The sequence below is a fragment of the Canis aureus genome, chromosome 5, assembly GCF_053574225.1.
Source record: "Canis aureus isolate CA01 chromosome 5, VMU_Caureus_v.1.0, whole genome shotgun sequence".
Classification (NCBI taxonomy): Eukaryota; Metazoa; Chordata; class Mammalia; order Carnivora; family Canidae; genus Canis; species Canis aureus.
Window position 1 is genome coordinate 20,832,076 of NC_135615.1, and position 24,765 is coordinate 20,856,840.

The window sequence follows — 24,765 nt, forward strand, 5'->3', positions numbered from 1 at the left end:
TGATGTTTTACTTGTTTCATGTAAGAGCTCATCCTCTTCTTCCTCCCAATGGATTTTAAGAAAGGGGAATACAGAAAAATGCTTTTCCACCATCCCAGTTAACTGGATGGCTCCTAAGTTACCTTAGATTTGAATAAGTATGTTTAAAATCCACGGCTGATCATTCAGATTGACCAGTATGGGAAAACAGTGCCCTTTGGGTGCCATCTCCATTGGTCTTCTTCCTTACCTGCCTTGCATTGAGCCTCCACCGTTCCGGGTCCAGCCTCTTGCCAACCTGTCTCTTTCATGACCTGCATTAGTTGAGGCTGGTTATCTCAGAAGAGTGCTTTAACCAGTGGGGGTAAATTATAGCATGAGGCCAGCTTTATGTTCCTTTACAGGTTTTTAATATCAGGGAATGGAGAATTATTGTAGGCTGCCTTCAAGTAGGAGCTTAATATTATCATTCATCATCAAATAGCATCTGAAAAGTGCCATTGGAGCTCCTGCTCCTCTGCTTCACTGAACTGTAGTGAGGCACTTTTTGTTCTGCTGTGTGTAATTTGGTACCAACATGGCAGCCCCCTGAAGATAGAACCATAACTTTTACAAAGGAGCAGGACTTCTTTGAAAAATGTACATAGTTTAAAGATTTAAAGTGGCAGCAACATTTTTGAGGAGGTATTTTCTTCAAAAGGATGAAAAAATACTGGCTATTGTATAATTAAAGAGAAATTTAACCTTCATGTCTGGTTATATTCGTCTTTTTCTCATCTACCAAATGGTACCCGTAGTTAAAAAATGCCAGTAAGGGAATGCCTGGGTGGCTCAGCGGTTGACTGTCTGCCTTCCGCCCAGGGTGTGATCCTGGAGTCCCCCGATCGAGTCCCACATCGGGCTCCCTGCATGGAGCCTGCTTCTCCCTCTGCCTGTCTCTCTCTCTCTCTCTCTCTCTCTCTCATGAATAAATAAATGAAATCTTTTTTAAAAAAATGCCAGTAAGAATAATGAAATCAGAATGCCACACATTTGACTCCCCCAGCTCAAATTGTGTCAATTAATATAAGTTACAGAGTATTTTATAGGAATATATAGTGGTTTGAATTATATATAAGTAGTATGCTCTTCAGAAAGCTTGATTTTTTTTTTTTTTTCCTAACCTTTGCTTTCTGGAGTATTGTCTATTTGGCCCTTCTAAAATGTTAGATGGGCATGTTTCTTGAAGATACTTAACTTTAATTGGGAATTGTTTTACTTATGAGTTCTACCTTCATGATCTCAAAGTAGCTCGTTGTCTCTCCTGAGAATCCAGACCATATACCTGATGGTCTGTTTGCACTCTGTGGTCTCATGGGTTCATCACACTGGCCATGCTTGAAACCGTGCTCATCTCTTCCTGAATCGTCTTGAAGTCGGTGATGACCACTCTCCATGCGTTTGCCATAGAAAAGCCTGGGTATCACTTCTTAAGCTTTTTCAAATCAATTTTCTAAATCAGAAGTGCTCCTCTTCTTTCTCATTTAACAGTAGAGTAGTAGTACTCACTGTGGTAGTGATAGAGTATATTTCTGTTGTACTTGCTGTGTGCCAGATACTGTTCTGAAAGCTTTACATCTGTTACCCGTTCTAATCCCTTCGTAACCCTGAGAGGTGAACACTTATCTCATCTTGCAGAGGACGGATGCAGCAGGGATACAAAGAGTGTACGTGACTTGCTCAAAGGCAAAGTAAGTGTATCTGGGATTTGGCTGGAAATACATGGAAAGGGATGAGGATTGCCAGAATATTGTTCTTCTGTTGCAGTTATTGGTACACTGGCTGTTCTCTGCCCATTTCTCACCCAAGTGTATGAACGTGTTGACATTAAAGAGTTGGTCTTGAATGTAGCCTAATTAATAAAGAACAATTTATAAGTCATTCAACTATCATTAGTAACAGGTTCACCTGGAACATTGCTTGGGCAGCTGCTGGGGGCTCACTGCCACATACCAAAGTGCCTTTGTGGCAAAGACTGTTGATTGTCTTGCACAGAGTGACTCACCTGTGCAGTCTCTGGAGGTCTGAGCTATGGCTTTCCTGCTTTAACCCTTTCATTGTTTTATACACGTGCAGATAAAGCCCAAGCTCCACAGCATGACTGATAGGGCTCCTGATGGTCTAGTGCCCCTTGCCTGTCTCCATACAAGGCTCCCTTTCTTCCCTGTAATTGTGGTTTTGGCTCTTTGCCTCTGATGATTTCCCGCCTTATCTGAAGACTCCACTAAGATCCAGACTTGTTCCTGATCTCTGCCTCTATGTCTACTCTGTATCTAGTGCCTGTTGTTTTCTGATTATCTCCTTGTTATATTTATTCATTGGAACCACTAGACTACAAGCCCCTTGGGGCCAGTTTCTTCTTTGTGACAAAAACTATACTAAACAAGTGTTTGTTTATGGACAAGTACTTTGATTAATCAAAATCAGGTATGTGGGGCAGACTTTGTGCAGCTCTAGTTACTTGACTATCAGGAGAATGAAGACGGTGTTACAGGCAGCACTGGTCCCCACTTTCCTACCCTCCTTACACTGAGATTCGTGTGCAGAACCCTGACACCCAACCTTAAGATGAGCTCTAATCCAGTTTGACTGGTGTCTGTAAGAAGGGAGACAGCAGGGCTGCACACGCAGAGACACAGCAGGGCTGTGCTCCCACAGGACAAAGACCAATGTGAGCTCACGGTGAGTGAGAAGGCAGTCGTCTGTAAGCTGAGGAGCGAGGCCTCAGGAAAAGCCAAATCCGCCAACAGCTTGATCTTAGACTTCCAGCCTCTAGGCTGGTGAGAAGATAATTTGATGTTGCTTAAGGCACCTAGTCTGTGGTATTTTAGACGGCAGCCCTAGCAAACTACTGCAGTGCCATATAAAATAACTTCTGAAAACCTATGTGATATCTGAAGTTGTGTGTGTGCACATGTTAGGCACATGAAAGAGAATTGTGCTCCTTGGAGAAATTTATTTTTGGCATAGTAGACCTAATAATAGGAGAAACTCCAGTACTATGAGAAAATGTTTAGCAAGAAGTAATGGGGGTTTTCTGCCGAACCTGAATTAACTGTAAATTCCTAGGACTTATTCATTCCCTAAATGTTCTCATTGATATTGTACAAATTGTTTTGTGTTGTAAAATCAAGATCATTTATGTAATTCAGCTATTGTCAGTAGTCAGTGAATCTGTGCATTTCTGTTTGATTTGTATTTAGGATTTGTATTTGTAGGTATATTTCTGAAATACATATATTTACTTGCTGTCTGAGTATTTTATATCTGTTTTATATCACAGTCATGGTTATGTGCTGTTTTAGGTGTAGTCAGCCGTTTTATGCTGACCCCAGCACACTTCGGAGCATGTTTGCCATTGTCACTGTCTTTTTTTGTTTTTGTTTTTGTTTTTTGAAAAGGGAAGAGAGAGGAAAGAAGGAAAATGGGCAAGAATAAGCAAACAGACAAACTGGTCCTTTCTGACAACTCACCATGGCATGTAAGGAGCAAAGCTTGGCGTGAATCTCATTGCTGCCATTTCCTGGCTCTGTGGCCTTCAGGAAATGACAGAAGTGTCTCCAAACCTCATTTTCCTTAACTGGGAGGCCCCTTCACCTTTTTCAAGTGCCTTCGAGATCGTGTACAGAAGGCATCCAGCCTAGTCAGTTGTACATAAATACAAAAAGTGTTTTCCTCATTTTCAAATTATTTGTCACTTAGGCCATACATGTTGTTTTCTCTCTGTTGGGGTGAACTCGAATTGTGCACACTGACCGTAAACACTGGTAATAGTCCACCGATTGGACACACCTTTGGGGGCTTGCTGCGATGCTGTTGAGTCTTTACCTTCCACTTCCCGGGCAGTCTTTTTCCCTGCCCAGCTCACTGAAATCAGCAGTGTTGGTCACCACCACCAAATAGGGCAGCAGAGGGCACACATCACAGTCTGTGGTGGGCTGGAATGAGGTGTAGACCATCAAGTGTGTTATTGCCTTTAAAACTTTCCTCCCAAGTCATGTGAAAGGCACCCTTAGGGGACCACCTCTCATCCTACTTGAGAAGTATATCACCGTCATTCATAAGGCACCAGGAAAAGAAAAATGTGTAAGACAAAATCCCCATCCTATTTCATAGGGAGGGATGCTGAAAAGGAAACATTTTGGTTATAATTCTAGTTTGGTTACGTGATGGGAGTTACAGACACAGCAGCCGCTGCTACAAGCGGAGCCAGGCACCACACAGAGCGAGACTGTTCATAACAGCTTCTGTGTCCATGGAACTTACAGTGAAGTTGGAGAAACAGACCAAAGGAAAAAAACAAGCAAACAAAATTCTAAAATATAATAAATACTACAAAACAAATAGGCTTTCTGGTAGACCAAAATCACAGGGATCAGATTTCTGTGGAGAAGTACAGACTTGTCTGAAGAGGTGACATTGAGTGAGTTACGTTTTGTCAAGAGGCCCAGGGAGAAGGCATGTTGGTCGGTGGAGGAGAAAGGCCAAGCCACGTTTGGCCGTGGTCATCCAGTAAGTCACACGTTGTTGATGCAAGGGGCGTCTGGACGCCTGTGAATGAATTTGCACGATAGCATTTTTAGGGTACAGGTGTTTAAAAGTTGAAGCCACTCTTCTGACCACTGTGCGTAGCCTACTTTGTTTATCCTAGACTTGAGCATTTACGATTTTAAATTTGCACTATTGAATACAGGGCCCGGCTCTTGATGAAGCCTTGGGCCCCGTTTGCTTGTATTTGCTGATGTCAGATTAACTACCAAGCAAAAGTTTTTTCCTTGTGAACACCTCTTTTAGATATCCAAGTTTTAAAGATTAAATAAAATAATAAATGCAAATAGTTTATAAAAGTTCACAAGTAGATAGTTTACTACTTTCAGTTGTCATTTTGTTTTTTTAAACAGCTCTTGTTAAAAATAACATTAATTCTAGTTCTCTTTTTTCTGATAACCGTTTTTATGATGATAATGGTTAAGGAATATCAGGGTAGTCTGACATTTGATGGTAGCAAGCTGTAATTTTGAGATTGACCACGCCGTGTAAACTAGTAGCAGTCAGAAGACTTGTTTCAAAGTGCCAATGCCTGGAGCCAAGCCAGAACTTGGCTAATTTGAGCTCTGTTTTTTGGTTAATAAATTGAGTCTCTGAAACACCTTCACACATTGAAAACAATTTTGTATTTGTGTTTGTTGATTGTTTTTTCCCTTGAGTAGAGTATCCTAGTACTTTCCTTTTTTATTGTTTGTTAACTGTGACAGTATTTCATATTTTTAACCCAAGACAGTTGGCTTTCCAAAAATACTGGAAACAAATTCATGATGCAATCATCCTCACCCAAATCCCAAGTTGTGGTGGATCTCTGTTTTCTCTCTGTTATTTATAGTCAACACTTTTTTTTTCATATGTTAGGGATGGTAAATTATCTAAGTAGATCCTTGGGGAGTAAGGTAGACTTTTTTTTTTTTTTTTTTTTACCATGAGTTGTGGTTATTTCACTTTCACGTTTCTTAAGCCTTATTGTGAATTTTTTCAAAAGATTTTATTTATCTGACAGAGATTACAAAGCGGGGGGGGGGGGGGGGGGCGGCGGGGAGGGGGAGGAGGGGAGAGAGGGAAAGAGAGGAAGAGGTTGATAAGCAGCCTCCCCACTGAGCAGGGAGCCAGACCCTGGGTGGAGTGGGGCTTGATCCCAGCACCCTGAAATCATGACCTGAGCTTCGCGAAGGCAGACGTTTAACCGACTGAGCCACCCGAGCACCCCATTATTGTTAAGTTTTTTAATATGTATTTATCTGCTTCTCTCTTTGGGCTCTGCTTGACTCTAGATTAGCACCAGAAAGTAAAGTCCTCTTGTTTCAGTTTGAGATGTTTATTTGCCTTGTATCGTTTACACCGAAAAACAGTATAGTTACCTGTAAAAGTAGGAACTTACCAGATGTTTGAAAATTTTTCCCCGGACTCTATGGTCTTTCTGTTATAGGATGTCATTTTTGCTTTTATTTCTCAAGTCCTAGGGTAGGGTGAGTGTGTATGTGGGTGTGTACATGCACATGCATATTTATACACATGGAAATCCTGCTTTAAGATAGTTGTGGTTTTCTTTGCATTGTATCTTGGTTCTGAGCCATTATTGTTAAACTCGAAAATAAGTGAAGGTAAATTCATCAAAACTCATTAAAATCGGTTGTTAAAACATTACCTAAAAAACATTTGGCGTTTTACTTTTAGTGTAATTTTGAATTCACTGGAAATTAAATTATAGTTGTGCAGTTTTTCATGTAGATTTAGCATTTGTGTCACTCACGATTCTTAATTATCTTTGTACATATTTTATATGACATAATATCTGCACTCTTACCATCTACAGCCTCTGCAGAGAGGGTAACACATGGCACCAAAGTAATAAAAATGTAAGCTCTAGAGTGAGGAGCAAAGCTGAAACAAGCCATTTTTACATATAACTTAAGTTTAGGTTCTGTGTAGTAGATTGATCCCTTACTTAACCTTTAATAAAATTGGATTCAAGGGTATTTATATATAAATAAAAAAATAAAATTAATTTCGTTTCATACTTCCATATGAGCAAGTACTTGGTAATATATTACAATGACACTTAAACTTCAGTATTAGTCCCATTGGCTGAAAAATGGCCATACTTTGTAGCAACCATTTTTGAGGTCAGCCATTAAAAAGTCGAGTTGCTGCTATTTGAGAGGGTCATTAGGATTAATTTATTATTATTAAGAAGGTGGGATCATATTCACTGATTGAATCAGTTTATGTTTGTTTGGCCTTTATCTCCTATAGAGTTATCTAAGAAGTCATTTCCTCTCTTCACATAATTTTGAAAATAAAATTTGATAGAAATCTAGATATGCTTAAGACTCTGACTGCACAGGCCCTCACAGTCTGCCAACTTCCCTTAATGAGTTCCTGAGTTATACTTGCATCTAGATCTTGATCAGGTTCTAAGTAATGTTAGAATATTTTTAACACGTGCAACCTCAGAGTACCTTTACAGGTGTTGAAAGGGTGAATTAGGGAAGTGCATGTCTATATTAATGCTGCCTGTTAAAAGTAATCACTCTGTCATCTTAATGAAAGCGTATCAGCCTGAGGCATTCTCTGCCAGTGTTTGTGTGGAAAAAGAAAATACCTGGAGGCAATCAGGCTTTCAACCCTTAAGATAATGTTTCTGATGATAGAATTCTGGACCAGTGAGGGAGGTGAAGGGGTGTATTTCTGTATGTGCCCCCCTCCCCCAGAGCTTTTTAAACCTTGTCAAGTTACTAACTATTCCAGCACTACCTCACTTAGTATGTTTTTGCAGTAGGAGGAGATGTGCATCCTGTCTTGGAAAGACCAAGGGCTTTGCAAGAACCAGATAAATTGGCCTTTGAATCCCAGCTCTGCCTTATACTAGTTGTGCGACCCTAACCTCCCTGTTAGTTTTTGCTTTTTTAAAATGAGAAAATAATACTTTCTATGCAAGATTGTAGTGAGTGCTTAAGGTAATGTAGGCAAAGTTCTTGAGGCAATGTCTGGTGTCTGGTACGTTCTGCATGCTTGGTAAATAATAGCGATTATAATTACATTGACAAATATGATAATGGTAAGCATTCACTGATTGGTGGAGTTTTTTTGATATCTTTAATAAACTAGTAATAATATATAAAAGTTCAACAGATTTCAGTACTCAGGATTTAATTTTTTTTCTGCTTTATTTAAAATTTTAAAAACCTATTAAGAAAAACCTTTGATCAGTTTTTTTAACTTTATTGGGGAATAATTGACAGATATAACTGTATATATTTAAAGTGTACAACATGATGATTTGGTATACCTATACATTAATAGAGTTATTACTAAGATTATGGTTATAAATAAACTGATTTTTTGAAGTGTGATCTCTGCACCAGAAGCATCATCTACCCCTAAAATCTTGTTAGAAATGGAAACTCTTGGGCCTTACCCAAGTCTTCCTAAATATTTATTTATTTTTTATATAGCTTCAACCTACTTTGTTTTTCATTTTAATTCAGTCTAGTTAACATACAGTGTTATGTTAGTTACAGGTGTACGACATAGTGATTCAGCAATTTTGTATGTTACTCAGAGCTCACCTTGATGCATGTATTCTTAATCCCCTCCACCCATCACCCGCCTACCTCCCCTCCAGTAACCATCTGTTTGTTCTCTATGGTTAAGAGTTGGCTTTTTGGTTAGTCTCTGTTTTTCTTTGTTTTGTTTCTTAAATTCCACATGAGTGAAATCATATAGTATTTGTTTTCTTCTGACTGACTTATTTTATTTATACTCTCTAGCTCCATCCTTGTTGGTACAAATGGCAAGATTTCATTCTTTTTTTTGCCTGAGTAATATTCCATTATACACACACACACACACACACACACACACACCTCTCTCTCTCTCACACACACACACACACACACATACACATGCCACATCTTTTTTATCCATTCATCTCTTGGTGGACACTTGGGCTGCTTCTATATTTTAGCTATTATAAATACTATAATAAACATAGGGGTGGATATATCTTTTCAAATTAGTGTTTTAGTAGTCTTTGGGTAAATACCCAGTAGTGTGATTACAAGATCATAGAGTAGTTCTATTTTTAACTTTTTAAGGAATCTCCATACTATTTTCCAGAGTGCCTGTACCAGTTTGCATCCCCACCAACAGTGCACAAGGATTCCTTTTTCTCCATATCTTCATCAACAACCTGTTGTTTCTTGTGTCCCCCAAGTCTTGCTAAATCTTACAAAAATTCTGTACATTTTAACAAGGCCTCCAGGAAATTGTGATATACACTCAAGTTTGAGAACCACTGCTTCTGTGTTTCTCAAGTGAGAAACATAGAAAAGGGTAACTTTTTTGATACTACCATTCAGAAGTGACTACTGTTAGAATTCTGAGTATATTTCCCTCCTGTCTTTTCTCTTTTCTTGTGTGTACGTACTTAACTGTATTTTTTCTAGTCTTTTTCTTATGTATACATGTAAATACTTATGCTTTTTTAAAAAACATGCCATACTATGAGTTTTATAGCCTATTGTGTTCAGCTCAATATTAAGTCATAACTATTACTCCATGTCATTAAATTTTACTTGAAAACAATTTTAATCATATGGCCACATAATATGAGAGCTTATAATTTATTAAGCAACCCCTTAGACATTTGAGTTGTTTCCAGATGTTGAGGAGGAACATAAGCAACACCGAATTGAAAATTTTGTATCATAAATCACTGGGGATATCTGTGATCATTTCCTTAGCATAAATTTAATAGTAGGATGGAATTACTGGGTCAAACAGTATGAACATTTTTATAGCTCTTAATATATATTATCAAATTACCTTTCTGTAAAGAGGTGCCATTTTCTACTCAGACCAGCCATGTAGAGAGGTATCTAATCCTCAAACCTTGGCCAACCCTGGGAATTACAGTCTTTTGAATATGTACCAGTTTGATAGGAGGATGTTTGCAAACTTCAAGTGAACAGGATATGATTTGATGTCTTTCTTGTCTTTGCATTCACTTACACTTTTGTGTTCATAAGCATGAACGGGAGATACGGTCTTAGATTTCGTCTCTTATGTGTTAAGAGTGTTAATTTCTGAAGTTTACTCTTCTTAAACAGCCTGCCCCTTACTTCTTAAAGACGTCATAAGTTTCATTGAAAGGGAGCTGCAGCTCTTCTAAAGGTGTGCTATGGAACAAAAATAATTGGGCAACGTGGATGTGATGGTAAGCTCCATGTCCTTTGAGCTTTAGAGTGTAATCCGGAAGTAGAGGGCCTTGAAGAAGAGAACAACAAATTGTTTCTGTCTGTAGTATCACAAATCAAGTAGGTAATGCTATTATTAATCCTCAGTATTGCTAGTGAGGAAATTGTTGAAGGAACCTGAGACAGAATGTTAAGTAAATGCTAAACTAGCTGAAAAAAAAATATTTTAGCAATACCATGGCCATTCTGTATATGTTCCTCTTAAACAGCTTTTTTGATACCTTTATCAATCCAATAAAAAGTTATAGCACTGAAACTTACTGAACATACAATTTAGTTTATGTTGCATTAAACCAGTGACTTCTGGAGTCCCCAGAGGGAGCTCAAGCCCCCTTCGTGATGACATTTCCAGCCTCCCTGGTGGTCATAAGGATGTCCTGAATGACGGTATTTGGGAGGCTTGAGCATCAGGAGGACTGTGAATGTCCTCGTGCACTCTGGGAACTGATGCCAGGAGGGTGCCTCAGACTGCAGCTGTGTAGGAATCTTTCAGTCTTCCAGGAAAGTAAATCAGTGTTCCTAAAGTTTATCTTAACCCTCCTTTTGATTCCAGACATTTGAGAAGCTTATGAACAGGGCCTCTCCCTCATAAGAGTGTCACCATATAAATAATACTGACTTACTACATATTCAGTTTGGGGAGGTTACAAATTCCATGAGCAAACCTGTTTGAGGCAAATTGTTTTCAAGTACATATTTTTACTCCTTTGCAGATTTCACTTAATAATAATGAGAAGAATATTTTATATTTATATGATGATATCCAGTTTATAGAACCATTTTATACACTTTCTGGTGCTCTCCAGAGTCTGATCAATTGGTACTATTATCCCCACCGGGCAGCCAAGGAAACCAAAGCTCGGAAAAACAAAGCACAAAGATTGACCCAGAGTGTCGCAGTCACAAAGTTGATGAATGTTACTTGGGATCAGGAGCCAGGTCTTCTGGCCAGATCCTCTGGGCTTTTGTCTACACTTGATAACATTACATAATAAAAGGAAAATCTGGCAAGCAAAAATGAGAACACCTCCCATTTGAAAGAATGATTAGGAAATCCTACATGAACAGCACGTTTAAAATGTGAATTTTTTAATTTAACATCCAATGGAGACTTGCAAGATTGAAGCAACTATGGGTGTGCATTGGGGCTGCCACTGCTCTTTTGTTGGGTGCTCGTATTTACAAGTGCCTGAGTGACCCTTTTTTCCATCTGACCCTGGAACACAGATATCAAATGACCAAGAAAAGCATCAGAGAGAAACCTGCATAAAACACTATTTTTCTTCGTTGGTAAAAACAGGGCTTCCGAACCCTTTAAGACAGGCATACACATAAATCAGATGCCACTTTTGTTGGAACCATTTGGCAGGATATTATTTTTATTCTTTTTTTATTTAAATTGTACTCTTCCCTGGACTAGATCGGAAGAGCAACTGTTTAAGTGTGTATCATAAAGCAGCAATGCGTTGGGTATATTAAATGAACAGAATGCCTATTTTAAAAATATGTTGCCAGAAAGGCTAAGCAGACAATTGCCAGAATGACAGGGTGGCCTCAAATTCCCCACAGAATAAATTTGAGGGCTGTCATGAGACATCCCAGCTTACTCTGATTGCATTGATGATGCACGAAAGAGAAACAGCTTCAGACCTAGATTCTCAATCAAGTTAGGGCTTTATAGACCATCTGTAAAGCATGGTGTTTGCTGCAATAGGATGATGCTGTTTTAGATAAGATGCTTTCATTTATGCTAATTCATATGCTTCATGTATTTTGAATTGGTTTTTGGCATTTCCTTTCAGTGCACTTTATTATTTTTTAATTATAATAACCCATATTTGTAAGCACATGGAATTCTTGGGAGAGAAAATAAATAGTTTACCCTTTGCTCTGCTGGTTCAGATTTCTGTCCTGCCTTAACCATCTCTCTTAGGGGAAACCCACATTAACAATTTGATGTATGTGCCTTCTTTTTTTTTTTTTGTTTTTTTTTTTTTTCACTTCACATAAACATTTACTTAGGCACATACATGGGATTTTTTTGTTTTTGTTTTTTCAAAAAATTAAATCATAGCAAACTTAGAATACTCTTAATTTTATTATTACAGTATAGACCTCTTTCTAGGTGAATGCATGCAAGTAAATCTATTCCATTCATTTTGATAATTGTAAGGCTAGAACATATATTATTCTGCTGCTCACCTGTTGGTAAACATTCTGCTTGTTTCCAGTGTTTCATTACTACAAACATTTACTGTAACAACATAATAAGCATTATGTTATCCTTATGATCATTTTCTACTCAGTAAAGTGTTTGGCTAAAGAAGTGAGAATGTAGGAGGAACCTTCCATCTTCAGTTTGTTAACTGTAATCATGTACTTCTGCAATTAGCTGTGTGATATCTAGTAATAAGAATTACAGAGATTTATGTGTAGAATATCTCTTTATGTATGGAGCGGCCTAAATGTAGCTTTTATTTTGTGTTGGAGTCATTTGTGGTTCGCTTCTGTGTATGCACTCACTGAGGAGCAGAGGTGATATTTCAGCTGTCATAATGTCCCATCTAGACCCCTTCCAGAGCAAATCAGTTACCTGCATTTGGGCAAATCTAGTACACTAATGATGTGTACTAGTTTTACACATGGTTTGCTAGTTTTACCTTGTTAGACCATGGCCTTAGATTTCTGTGAGTGAGCTCCTGGCTTTCAGAGTGCATTAATTTAAAAAACACTCTGTGGTATTTTGGAATTATGAAGGGAGGGAATGCTGCTTTGATGACGTGAAAAATTTGCCCAGATCCTCTGGATTGCTTAATATATGATAAATAATGTTTACTGGCCACATGTTTCAGGATTTGGAGTACTCAGGAAGAATCCTTAACAAGGCGATTATGAAAATAACCGATTTCCATAAGTGAAAATGACCATGTTTATTAATGGAGCCACAATTGCCTATTGCCTTCCATCCCATTTATAACCAGCAAGGACAATTGTTTTTGCGTGATTTAGTGTTTACAAAATTACGGTCGCACGGCAAAGCTTACCGTACTAGAGGCTCTGGAAAGAAGCATATGTGGTCCTTTTTGCAGGTAATAAAATGGAAAATCCAATTTGCAATTGCAGAATGCAGCCCTGAGTGATATATGATCTTCATAGCCACATCGGTCAGGGGGTCACCGCTAATCACGGCGCTGGCTGGCTTCCCCTGTGGCCTGGGCCTTCCCACTGAAGAGGGAGCAGCGTGAATCTATGTCTGGGAGCCAGCCAGCGTGTCTGTAGATGCACCACTTTCTAGCTTATTAGATCCTCTTTGTCACAGCGCTTAATCCTGCTGCCTGCTCCTTGTTAGAACACCACCGGAGCGCCGCTCAGGCTTCTAATAAAGGAGCCGGGTGAGGGCACCTAACTAGACGCACCGAAGCGTGCGGCAGTTCGGGGGATTGCATCCTGACAGCGGGGTGAGATGCTTCCTGCATGTTATTACTGGAGAGGGAACCTACCTCCGACAGCTGACAGATGAGCTCTGCTGAGGCAAGGGTAACTTGTTGCTGGGCCAAGATGAGACGGGTGTCATCTTTTCACACAGTATAATGGCCCAGCTTTACTCTAATTATATTAACCCCCTTCTGAAACTGCTGCATCCTGGGCGGGAGACAAATCGCCAGCCGGGAGGGTTACAGCCGCCGCAGCCAGGCAAGGAGGACTGTATTCTCCGCTGGTGACATTAGGTGCAAAAACAAAAGAAGCATGTTCTATTCCGCCAAGCCCGGTTATCACTCTGAAGAGTCAGTGCCCGGCTTGGCTTGTGCAATTTCCATCTCCATCACCTGCGAAGAGCTGCCAGCTTTAAGGCTGGCCACAGACGTTACACATGGTTTTCACAGTTCTTTGTTACAAAGAAAGCACGGCGTTGACCACAGAGCTATCGTTTGGGGGGGTTTTCTCCCCCCCCCCCCCCCCCCCCCCCGGGAACCTGGATCGCTCTTCTCTACTGGCCTCCCAGTCCTGGTAGCCCTGTGAAGACCTAGGACCCTGATCGACTGGCATTGCTCTGTACCAAAATAAACAGACGGTGCTGGGCGAAGGCAGCCCTGCCCCATGGCCCCTCCCCCTTTAGCTAGAATGCACAGGTGAGTGTGAAGTGAGAGCAACAGAAATGCTCGTGAAGATCTGTCCCATGGTCCTTTGTGTGTACCCCGACTTTCACACTCCTTTTCCTCGAAGGGTATGTATCTAGCTGGATCCAGGTCTCTTACTTAGCAGACGTCGTTAGCAGTCCCCTCTGCCTCTTCTGTCTCCATTGACAGTGCTTAAATAGAGACATTGCTAGGGATTGACAGATCTCCGAGGGGTTAGAGGCTTCAGACAAAAGGGCCCAGAGAACACGGCTGACCTTTTTTGGCATTATTCCCCTAGCTCTGTCTTCCATGTGTGGCAGTCAGGGAGCAAAGAACTTTAGTATGTGATTTTCAGAGGATTACCTCTAAGAAGGCTGCAGGCTTCATGAGAGGCTGTTAATAAGTTAACAAGAGACCATGTACATTCCCAAGTGGGTATGTACATTGTAGGTGGTAGGAAGTAGGCTCTTCTTTCCCACAGAAATATGTACCCGGACCTCAGGTTCAAAGATGATCCATTCTAATGTGCTTTCCTCGGAGTATACCTCTGCTTTTGATTCTTGGGGCAACCTTTGGATGTTGGTGGAAGGGAGCTTCCTTCTACCCCTGATACACCCCAGGAAGGTAATCCTCTTTCTCTTTACCATCCCATGGACATCATTCATCCCTGAGCAAATTTGGAATAGCTGAGGATTGCCTGGAGGGGCAGGCCGTCCTTCCTAGAGCCTTACCCTGGTCAGGGTGCTCTCACAGTGACCCCAGGGCCCTGAAAATACAGCACAGTGAAAAGTGCTCTGTACTTCTTGTTGCCTCCTCTCCTTCTCCCACTCTTCTACCACGCAGTATAGTATCCCTGTGATCCCAGTCTGAACCAAATGTTAAAAGGAAAGCAATCCACTTGAGTTAACTCGTGGTAATGTATAAATGATGGGGAGTCCTAGATGTTCATCAGGTTGAATTGTACCCGTTAGGAATTCAGACTCTATTTTTCAGTAGGATAAACAATTTTGGGGAACAGGGAGGAAAGATCTTTAGGTCAGAGTAGCCACTAATGTAGATCCCTTTGCTTAAGAATTGCTCTGCTTCCCTATGCAATTCATGCTATTCATGGCTTTTCTTTCTTTCTTTCTTTCTTTCTTTCTTTCTTTCTTTCTTTGCCACTTTGGAATATAGATTTTTCCATGATTTATTTTTTGTAGTTGATTTCATGCTGAATGTCAGTGGGCAGGCGTTAGAGGCAGGAAGATATGTAAGCATAATTTGTTTATTGGGTGAATACTTTAAGAGAGGTGATCACCTCTGGTATGTCCAGCCTCAACTTAGTGAATGGTTACACCACGGCATGTGGGCCCTTCCCTCAATGACCATGCTTCCTAAGAACAGTGGACAATGTATTCACTGCATTTAGAACAGAACACTTAAGAAATACAGAATTGTTGTTTGGAATTATTTTTAAATGGAAGACTTTTTTTTCTGACATTAAATTCATTTTTAGGAAAAGTAGAAATTGGAAAAATAATTATGAGAGAATGATATGGAAGAGAGGACAAGGACGTAGAGTGTAGCAAATGAGTTCCTCAAAGAAGATAAGAATTACGGAGAAATTTAAACAAGACATCAATTTTATCCTGGGAAAGCTAAAACCCCTCCCCAAGTGAAGATAAAAACCAAATAGCCCAGTGCCTACATGGTCACACCGAAGTAAGATACCCAGCTCAGTAGAGAATTTGTGCAACTCTGGGATTTTCATGGTTTAGAGAATAAAGCCCATTAATTTACCAAATGATTTAATATCTGACTAATGATGTTTAACCATTAAGATGAGGAAATTGACAATATTGATAATCTTGGAGAGAAATTTATCTGCTTATTTTTGTACTTAACATCAACAGATTCTAAGGAGCTTTGGAAAGATCATGATGAATTACTCATTCGGTAATATCTGTTTTCTTTAAAAGCATTTTATTAGGTTGTAATTACTTTTATATTGGTCTTCTCTTCCTCCCCCCCGCCCCCGAACAGTTACAAGTTCATATAACAAAAAGAAGACAGATTGAGACTCTCAATTATTTTATTTTAAGAAGAAATATTAATTACATCATCTTCCCAGTAAAAATATTTGTGCATTTCCGAAGCTCAGATCAGCTAGGAAATTATGTGCTTTGTGGTATACTTCCATTCCAGAATGGGTTTTCCTTATCTTGAGTTATCAGTTATGACAAAATTGGCAAGTAGAGTTGCAAAACAGGACAAACATGGTACTTTGGATGTATCTTGGGAAGAATAATTGTTTATATAGCATTGACCTGTAGATTGGGAAAGTCTGCAAAAGGACTTCCTCAGTAGACTTTTAGGGAAAGGCCTTTGGTGAGTCTCCTGCCAGGTAAACTGCATCCATCTCTGCTCTGTGACTGCACTGTCCTAGTCTCTTGCATAGGCAAGTGTGCGATGGAAAGCCTTTTCATACACAGCTTCTTCCACTTTTGAGTATACCAAGCAAACACAAGAAAGCAACTGATTACTAACATGATATTCAAATGGGTGGCACTTGGCACTTGGCTTTTTTATGCTACCTTCCCTAACTCATCCTTGGTTGATTGAGATTGTATAACCTGATAACTTCACCAGACATTGGAGAAAGAATCTGAGATTTGGAGTGAGAGCCTTGGGTTCACATCCCCAATCTTAAGTTTTCCGATCTTGGAGACATTACTTAATTTTGCCATCCATTTTTTCACCTATAAAGTGATGTCAATTACTGACTTTAGGGGATTGCCCAAGAATCAAATGAAGAAGTGCTTATTAAAGGTAATTGGTCAGGCAGCCCCGGTGGCCCAGTGGTTCAGCACTGCCTTCCGCCCAGGGCGTGATCTTGGAGACCTGGGATCAAGTCCCGCGTCGGGCTCCCTACATGAAGCCTGCTTCTCCCTCTGCCTGTGTCTCTGCCTCTCTCTGTCTCTGTGTGTGTGTGTGTGTGTGTGTGTGTGTGTCTCATGAATTATTAAATAAAATCTTAAAAAAAAAGGTAATTGTTCAACGTATAAGGACACTATAGATGTGAGTTTCTAGCATTACCATGTTAATGAGATTCATTTAGGGCTGAATCTGTGATGTGCCTATGATACTGAGTGATGCAATAGTAATTTTACCTGGGCAGCATTCTTATCTACTTTACTCATGTTCTACTTTGATGACTAGTGGTTTTGATTGGATTATATTTAGATCGGAATGGGATGTACATCGTCTAGTAGAATTTCAGGATGTTCTGAGATGATCATTCCTTTCAATCTTGGATTGTTTTCTTCTCTGTAACAAATACATAGAAAAATAAACCATATGCTGCATTTGCAAAAATCCCTTCCAAGTTTACTTCCCTCTTCCCTTCCTTCCTACTTTCTTGGGCCAGGGTACTTCAGCTAACATTGCTTTCATTTCAGTGAGGACTTGAAGTTACAGATTTTTAAAAAATCAATACAGATGACCCAAGAGATACTTGGGGTTGTACCATAGTTACTGGGTATGACTTCTTAGGCCTGATTTGTGTTGGATGAAATGAACTTCACCTTTTCTTCTTTCCTTCTGTCATTTCAGGAAACTTGGATTTAACTGGCCAGAAGCAAGTGTTCAAAGCAGAGAATAATCCCTGGGTTACCCCAATTGCTGACCAGTTCCAGCTTGGCGTGTCCCATGTTTTTGAATATATCCGTTCTGAGACGTACAAGTAGTAAGTAGACTATGATTCTCTAAAATAGTAGACTCTCATTTTATAGTATTTGTAATTACCTCGTTTAAAAAAACTATCATATGATGTCATATTGGTGGCAGTTAGCTTATAGTATTTTTAAATGTTTTATTAATAACCATGTGTAGTAACTGTCTCTGTTTTTTATAGATTAATTGACATTTTTGAAGGGAATTTATGCCAAATTTGTTTAGAAAAATTTTAAGGTATTAAATTGGTTGAATATTCATGGCGTTCAACGAAATTCATGAGACCCATGAAGATCAGCACATACTTTTTTTCTCCGTGGAATGCAAAGAATAGCAAATGTTATGAACAAAATTGTTAAGTGGTTTATTTATAGAATCAGGAGATACTAGTAGGAAAGCATCATTCTATTCTTTAGAAGCTCTTACTGTATCTAGCAAGATGATAATCTCCCTAAGAGAAGGAAAGTCAGAAAAAGAGAAGGAGAAATCAGCTAGCTTAAATCACAGCATCAGAATCCCTCAAGCCCTTGCCCTGGATCCAGGGCAGCTTATAGGGTGCCAGCCCCGAAACCTAAGTATCCCCACCTGTTTCTTCCTCGTGGTGTCAGGGTGTCTTCTACCCCCTACTTGCTCTGTTGTTATTACATCTTCTGACATTATTTTCCCTTCATCCCACACTCACCCCCAAATTAAAATGATCATTAATCCCTATGCTTCCATAATCTTTAATTCTGAAATCTAGTCTCCTCTCTTTTAAGCAAATGTAGAAGAGATTTGGGGGGAAAAAATCCATAGTCCAGTTTAATCTGATTTTGTGTGCAGCCCCAACCTTTGAGAATCTAACATCCCAGCTGGTAGAGGGGAGCTCGAGGATCATTAAAGGCTACATTCAGTTAAGAGTTTGCTTTTTTGGAATCAGAACAGAGTCCCCCCCCCCCCCCACACACACACACACACATCAACACAGGCCTCACTGCATCTGTTCAGGGACAGTGGGTGTCAGGATGAACCAACAAAGCAGAATCCCGGCTTGCCAATGGGCAGCTGTGGTTCTGGAGCCACCTCCCATTTACCATGATCCTGGTCACACATGCAGAACCTGTTATAATCCTATTTCCAACGGGCAGATCACAGAGAAGATGAGCTGTGAAGAACAATGGCGTTTGAACTAAGACATAGCGTATCCTCCTATATGAAAGCAGCTTAAAGCATGGTTTAGGTTTCTTCTAAGATAATACTGTGACATTTGCAATATATCTGAAGACTTACCTTAAGGGTAAAATGAGAGAAGTGTAAGATGTGTTTTATTGTTTCCTGAGCCACATAGTTATGTGCCACTGTATAGTTTCTCCTTTTTTTAAAAAAAAAAAAGATTTTATTTATTTATTCATGAGAGACACAGAGAGAGAGAGGCAGAGACACAGAGAGAGAGAGAGAGCGAGAGAGAGAGGCAGAGACACAGACACAGACACAGACACAGAGGGAGAAGAAGCAGGCTCCATGTAGGGAGCCCGACGTGGGACTCAATCCAGGGTCTCCAGGATCATGCCCTGGGCTGAAGGCGGTGCTAAACCGCTGAGCCATCGGGCTGCCTTATAGTTTCTTTAAATATGAGTATAGCTCAGCCTTGGAAATTAGTTCATTATGAAAACGTGTGAAAATTAATTGCAAATTGGCAGCTTATTGTTCATTTTGTTCCTTTTAAATTGTCAATCATTGCTACCATCTACTTTAGATGAGGATCTAATTTTTTTGTTAGTAAATGGGAGTCTCCATAGATCTTGGTTTGTAGGTTATCTTTTTAGAAAATCATTGTATACATTTTAACATACAGAAAACTATACAAACAAGCTTTTATTGACTTAGAACTAGGGAAAATACTCTGTTTTTTATTCTGGCCAACGATCTTTTATCCATTAATTCATAATTTATAGTGTATTAGAATACATTGTGTATAAAAGTGCTTCTAATTTTAGTTTCATTTTAAAAGACTAAGTTGTGAATTTATATTACCTCGCAGTCATTATTAGTCATGCAACTAATCACCATTATATACAAACTATTATATATTATAAACTATTTCTGGTTATTTGAGCAAGGTTAGTATTTTGGATGAATGAGGCTCATTGCTTTGATTGAGTTAATTGGTAGGTTATTTGAAAGAGAATATATGGTGGGACATTTTAATTGGTAACATACTTGTCTGTAGCCCTGTCTCTCTTATCAGCATGTTAGTTTTGAGGATCAGAGTAATCTAAGCAATTTGCCTACTAGCTTCCTTTTTGATTTCCTCATGGAGAGTGATGCTATCTTTTTCACAGTGAGATGACCATTCAAAGGCTTAAGTAAGCATAGGAGAGTCGTTGACCCCTTTCGAGGGGAACAGTTAGTACCCTGTTCATTGCTTGTAGAGGAGTCTTTATGAGCCTTTGTGGGGAGGATACACTTGACATGATTTCCTCAAGGGCAGGGACCTTTGGCGAATTCCCCCAGACTTCTCAGGAGGAGAGCGCTAGCCTCTCTCTTTTTCAGTTTTCTGGCCTTGGCTCATCCTCTTGTAGTAGCTGTGCTCACTCCTTTACCAAACAAACTAGCCAAACACGTGGATGATTAATTAAAACAGACAGGAAGTGAGACTCTTAGTCTTAAAAAAAATACACAAAAATGCCACCATCATGTTTCACAGAGCTTTAACATGTGAAGTTTCTCTTTTATATGAATGGCTCTGCGTGACTATAGCCTCATGTAACAAGAACCTAACTTAATTCTTTATAACTCTTTAATTTCTTTAAGCAGCCATTTCCTAATGAGAGGACATTTAGCTTGAAGCTGTGTATGTGATGATTTTTTTTTTTTTTTAAAGATTTTATTTATTTATGATAGTCACAGAGAGAGAGAGAGGGGCAGAGACACAGGCAGAGGGAGGAGCAGGCTCCATGCACCGGGAGCCTGACGTGGGATTCGATCCCGCGTCTCCAGGATCGCGCCCTGGGCCAAAGGCAGGCGCCAAACCGCTGAGCCACCCAGGGATCCCGTATGTGATGATTTTTAAAAAAGCATGGCATTCGCTTTTTTCTGAAAAAGCCAGTTTTTCTTTCTTTCTTTCTTTCTTTCTTTCTTTCTTTCTTTCTTTCTTTCTTTCTTCCTTCCTTCCTTCCTTCCTTCCTTCCTTCCTTCCTTCCTTCCTTCCTTCCTTCCTTCCTTCCTTTCCTTCCTTCCTTCCTTCCTTCCTTCCTTCCTTCCTTCCTTCCTTCCTTCCTTTTCATTCAGTATCTTTCTTTTCGGTATTCTCTTCTAAAAGGTGCAGTTTCTACTTTCCCTTTCCTTGCCTCTTTTTTCTATAAGCCCCATATACCCCTTCCAATAAAAAAACCTTTTTTTATAGATTGATCTTCAGACTACCATGAAAGCATATTTTAATTTTGCTTTGGCACCTAAATTGCCGATGAATCTCCTTCCCTTTTTTCCTTTTTTCTAACCGAATGACCCATTACCTAAGTGAGATCAGTAAAGAACTTACTGGCATGTTTCCTTTTTGTCCACATCTGTGGTCGACTTTCACAGTGACCTTCATGTTCCAAGCACATCCTCAGAGGCCTTCTGAGTCTAGAGCAGCGACAGGCAGAGAAGATGGATTATCTGATTTTCAGGCTCTAATGGACTTCCAAGAGGGGACGTGGACATTTGAAATAAAACAGTGAAATCAGTGTTCAGGAAGAATTAAAATCCTCTGAGATGATTTAACATGGTGAAGATAGGAACTTGTGCGCTTGAGCACAAGGAGTGTGGGTAGGTATGGCCGGGAGCATGTCGCATGTCGTTATTCAGGTGCTTGTTCTGTTGAGTACACTTTGGGCATTCATCATGTCCTCCTCATCATTTCTCAGGTGGGGCCTACTCTTTGTTCATTTATCATACGTTCAGCAAAGGGAACATATTGGCTGGTGTCATTGCATTGCCCATTCATTATGTTACTCCCTCTGTTCAAGTACAATCATTTGCTCGGGTTGTTGAGGAGCAAACTGTAGAGTGGGTTACCATTTTCAGGCTGTTGCTGAGCTATCTGGTCACCTCTTAACTCTGTATTGGGTGGTGGTTTTCTCCTTGTGTGACCTCTTTTATTTCTGTGAAGCAGAATTATGATAGAATAGTCACCACTTGTTAAGTTTCCAGAAGGTAGATTTTTTTTTCCCCCTAGGAGGAGAAGTCAGATTAGAGTCAGGATCCTTGACAAGATTCTTTGTGAAAGGGAGTAACTCACACTTTTCACATTTCCATCAAGGAGGGTGGCTAGGAACCGCAAGCCATTTTAAAAGCTGACAAGTTAACTCTTAACAAAAGAAGAGGTTTGACAAATGTTAGGCTGAAAATGTGGTGGTTGAAAGAGGCATTTGGAAAACAGGCATCCTCATGAAGGCTGCAATTTGCGAAGCATGGCAGTCCTAAAGCCTCATTTCCAGGGTGGCATAACTCAGAGGATGCTTCCCTGTCATTCTTCCTGTCCTGTGACTTGCCTTTGTCTCTAGGGAAAGGCGCCACACTCACTTACATTTTTATTTTCTTCTTTAATCTTGAGTGAAGACTGGCCATACTATTATTCATGCCAGTTAGTGGAAACATTTTAACAAAGCAATACTTGGTGGATGTGGGCAGTGATGAGAAAAATGCTGGCAATTTCTTTTCACTGGACATCTAACAAAGTAAGTCATCCTGTTTGATTTGTAAGGAGGGATACTTTTATCTGCTGGTTATTGTTTGTGAACTTATTTGTTCAGTTAAAACTAAGAATTTTTTTTTCTGTACTGCATGCAAGCCTGCGTATAGTCTGTGGTGGATGTAAAATGAGCTTTATTAAACAACTAGCATATCCTCTAATGGGGACTGAGTCAGTGACCTAGAAGACCCTTGAATAACAGATATATCTGGCATACCAAAAGGCCAGAGCATTTCAAACCGAGTAGGTGATCTCGTTCATTTTGAGACAGTCCTTTCTAGAAGGAAATCCCATCTAAGAAAACTCTCCAAACCTTATTATTTTCTGCTGAAGTATAAATGGATGCCCAGAACTAGCAGATGGTTTTATAAATATCACAGAAGGATGAAGGAGAGGGTTAAACTTCCAGGACCTTTCTAGTACTTAGTGAATTTTACATAGTGACATAGGAAGGCAGGAAAAATGTAGAATTTTCTTTCATTACTGTATCTGAAAATAGCTCAAATTAAGCCAGAGAAAAACAGTATTTCTGGATAGTAGACATGAAAATGAAGAACCAGTTTTTTTTCCCCCCTGAAGCTTTGGACATGAAAGATTGTTTTTATTGTTAAAAGTTGACTGTGTGTTGGGTTCCTGGTAATTTATATTTCCTTTATAGATGTTACATATGTATATTTTGGTTCTTTCTTGAGTTAAAAAATGTATTATCACATTTCCTCTGTAATACAAAAAATACAATTCAAATTTCTGACGTCTCTGGATCTATTTGCATGCAAATATGTTACATTTTACCTAACATTGCTAAGAAACAGCAAAGAGGAAAGGGAAACCCATAAGGTATATTTTGGGTAGTAGTATCATGTTGCGTGTTGACTTTCATTGGTAAAATTACACAGCAATCCTTTTTCTCCCATTTGTATGTTACCAGCACAAGGAGTTGAGACTTATTTATTCCACTGAGTAGATGTAAGTCAGAAATTAAAATCAGGACATAATATCAGCTGTCAATCTTTGGCACAGTCACTCACCTGTTGCTCTGTGTAGCCAAGAGCTGTTCATTACCCTGGTAAATTAATACCTCCCTATTAAGGTAACAGGAAGAAAACAGAACTTGTGAGGAAGAGTACATAACAATTTTGTCTCCCTTTCAAGTTTTTGGGTAGATTACTTAATGTAATTTACATTTAAAAGGATCTTTGCTTTTCTGCTGTTATGTTAACCTGTTGAGCGCTATTATTCAGATATACTTCAAAGGTAATTAGTATTTTTCCATTTTCTTTGTGCATGTTCACAGTTTTTTCAAAGCATCAAGTTTTTATTTGCCTTTCAAAGCTTTATTTTTCTATAATGTTATAGCTCATGCAAAAGAGGTTGAGTTTTTTAAATGGGAGGTGCTTCCTGTTTGACATTGCCAGCGTACCTGGATTCCAAGAGAGAGTAGGGAACCTACTATATAGGTCTAAGATCAACCCTGCCAGGGTTTAAAAACCAGCTGCAGGGGGCTACCTGGTATTCCTGAAGGTATCTAGGAAACCTCATCTTATAGATATCCTTGCATGTTTTTTACTCTGACTTAGATATACATGCAGACTTGGAGAAACTTCCCTCTCATATCCATGCTCACTGTGGTCCTCCATTGGGGTCATGCTGCTGCTACACTATGCTGGCCTGCCAGCTCTGTGGGGATGGGCCCCGTCAGGTTTAACCAATGAGCAGAAGCTCTGTCCATCCTTCTGCATTTTATTCAGGGACTAGTGTGCTTCTCATTAAAAAAAATGTGAATACATTTAGAATAAATGGGAAAAAACCCACAACTTTCACATCAAAAGGAGAAGAGTGATGTTAATTCTGAACCTCATTCTTTTACATAATATGATTTTAAAGAGCAGAATAATCATGTCCTCCCTCCCCACCCCTTCTCTCAACTTGTATGTTGACTGTCAAGCTTGCATTAAGCCTGTCTTGTATAGCTGGACTATAATGTTCATTGTGATTTGTTACAGTATCAATTTAAGGTAAATAGAATATAGATAATTTTTTCTTCTTGACACAAGAAAATCAACATAGGCTAGAGTCAGCCTGCCCTCTAAAAAGGAAATGTGTCAGGTTACTTCCTCTTCAAGAGCTACTAAGAGTTCCATTTTTAGATGATATTCACTTGATAGAATCATATTGAACTATTGAGTATTGATCTCCTCAATGAAATGAAATTGATCAGCCCTGCATATTGACAATTTTTTTAAACTCCCAGTAATCTTAAAGTTCAATGCTTGATGCCTTCTCTCCAGCTAAGATGAGTTATTGCCTGCATTTGCAGTTTTTATTCGAGAGATAAATTAATAAGTGGCACTTCTTTAATAAAAGAAACCCTGTAATTTCTATTTTCTACATAGTG

The 24,765-nt window shown here is 39.4% G+C and overlaps 1 protein-coding gene across 5 annotated transcripts in view; it reads left to right on the plus strand.

Annotated features, from left to right (window-relative positions):
* Positions 1 to 24,765, plus strand: part of RSU1 (Ras suppressor protein 1) — a 250,560-nt gene that overhangs the window by 92,882 nt on the left and 132,913 nt on the right. For all 5 annotated transcript variants that reach the window (XM_077897074.1, XM_077897076.1, XM_077897072.1 and 2 more), the window contains one exon: positions 17,537 to 17,669. In XM_077897074.1, coding sequence (XP_077753200.1) covers positions 17,537 to 17,669 — 133 coding nt within the window. The remainder of the gene's footprint in view (positions 1 to 17,536; positions 17,670 to 24,765) is intronic.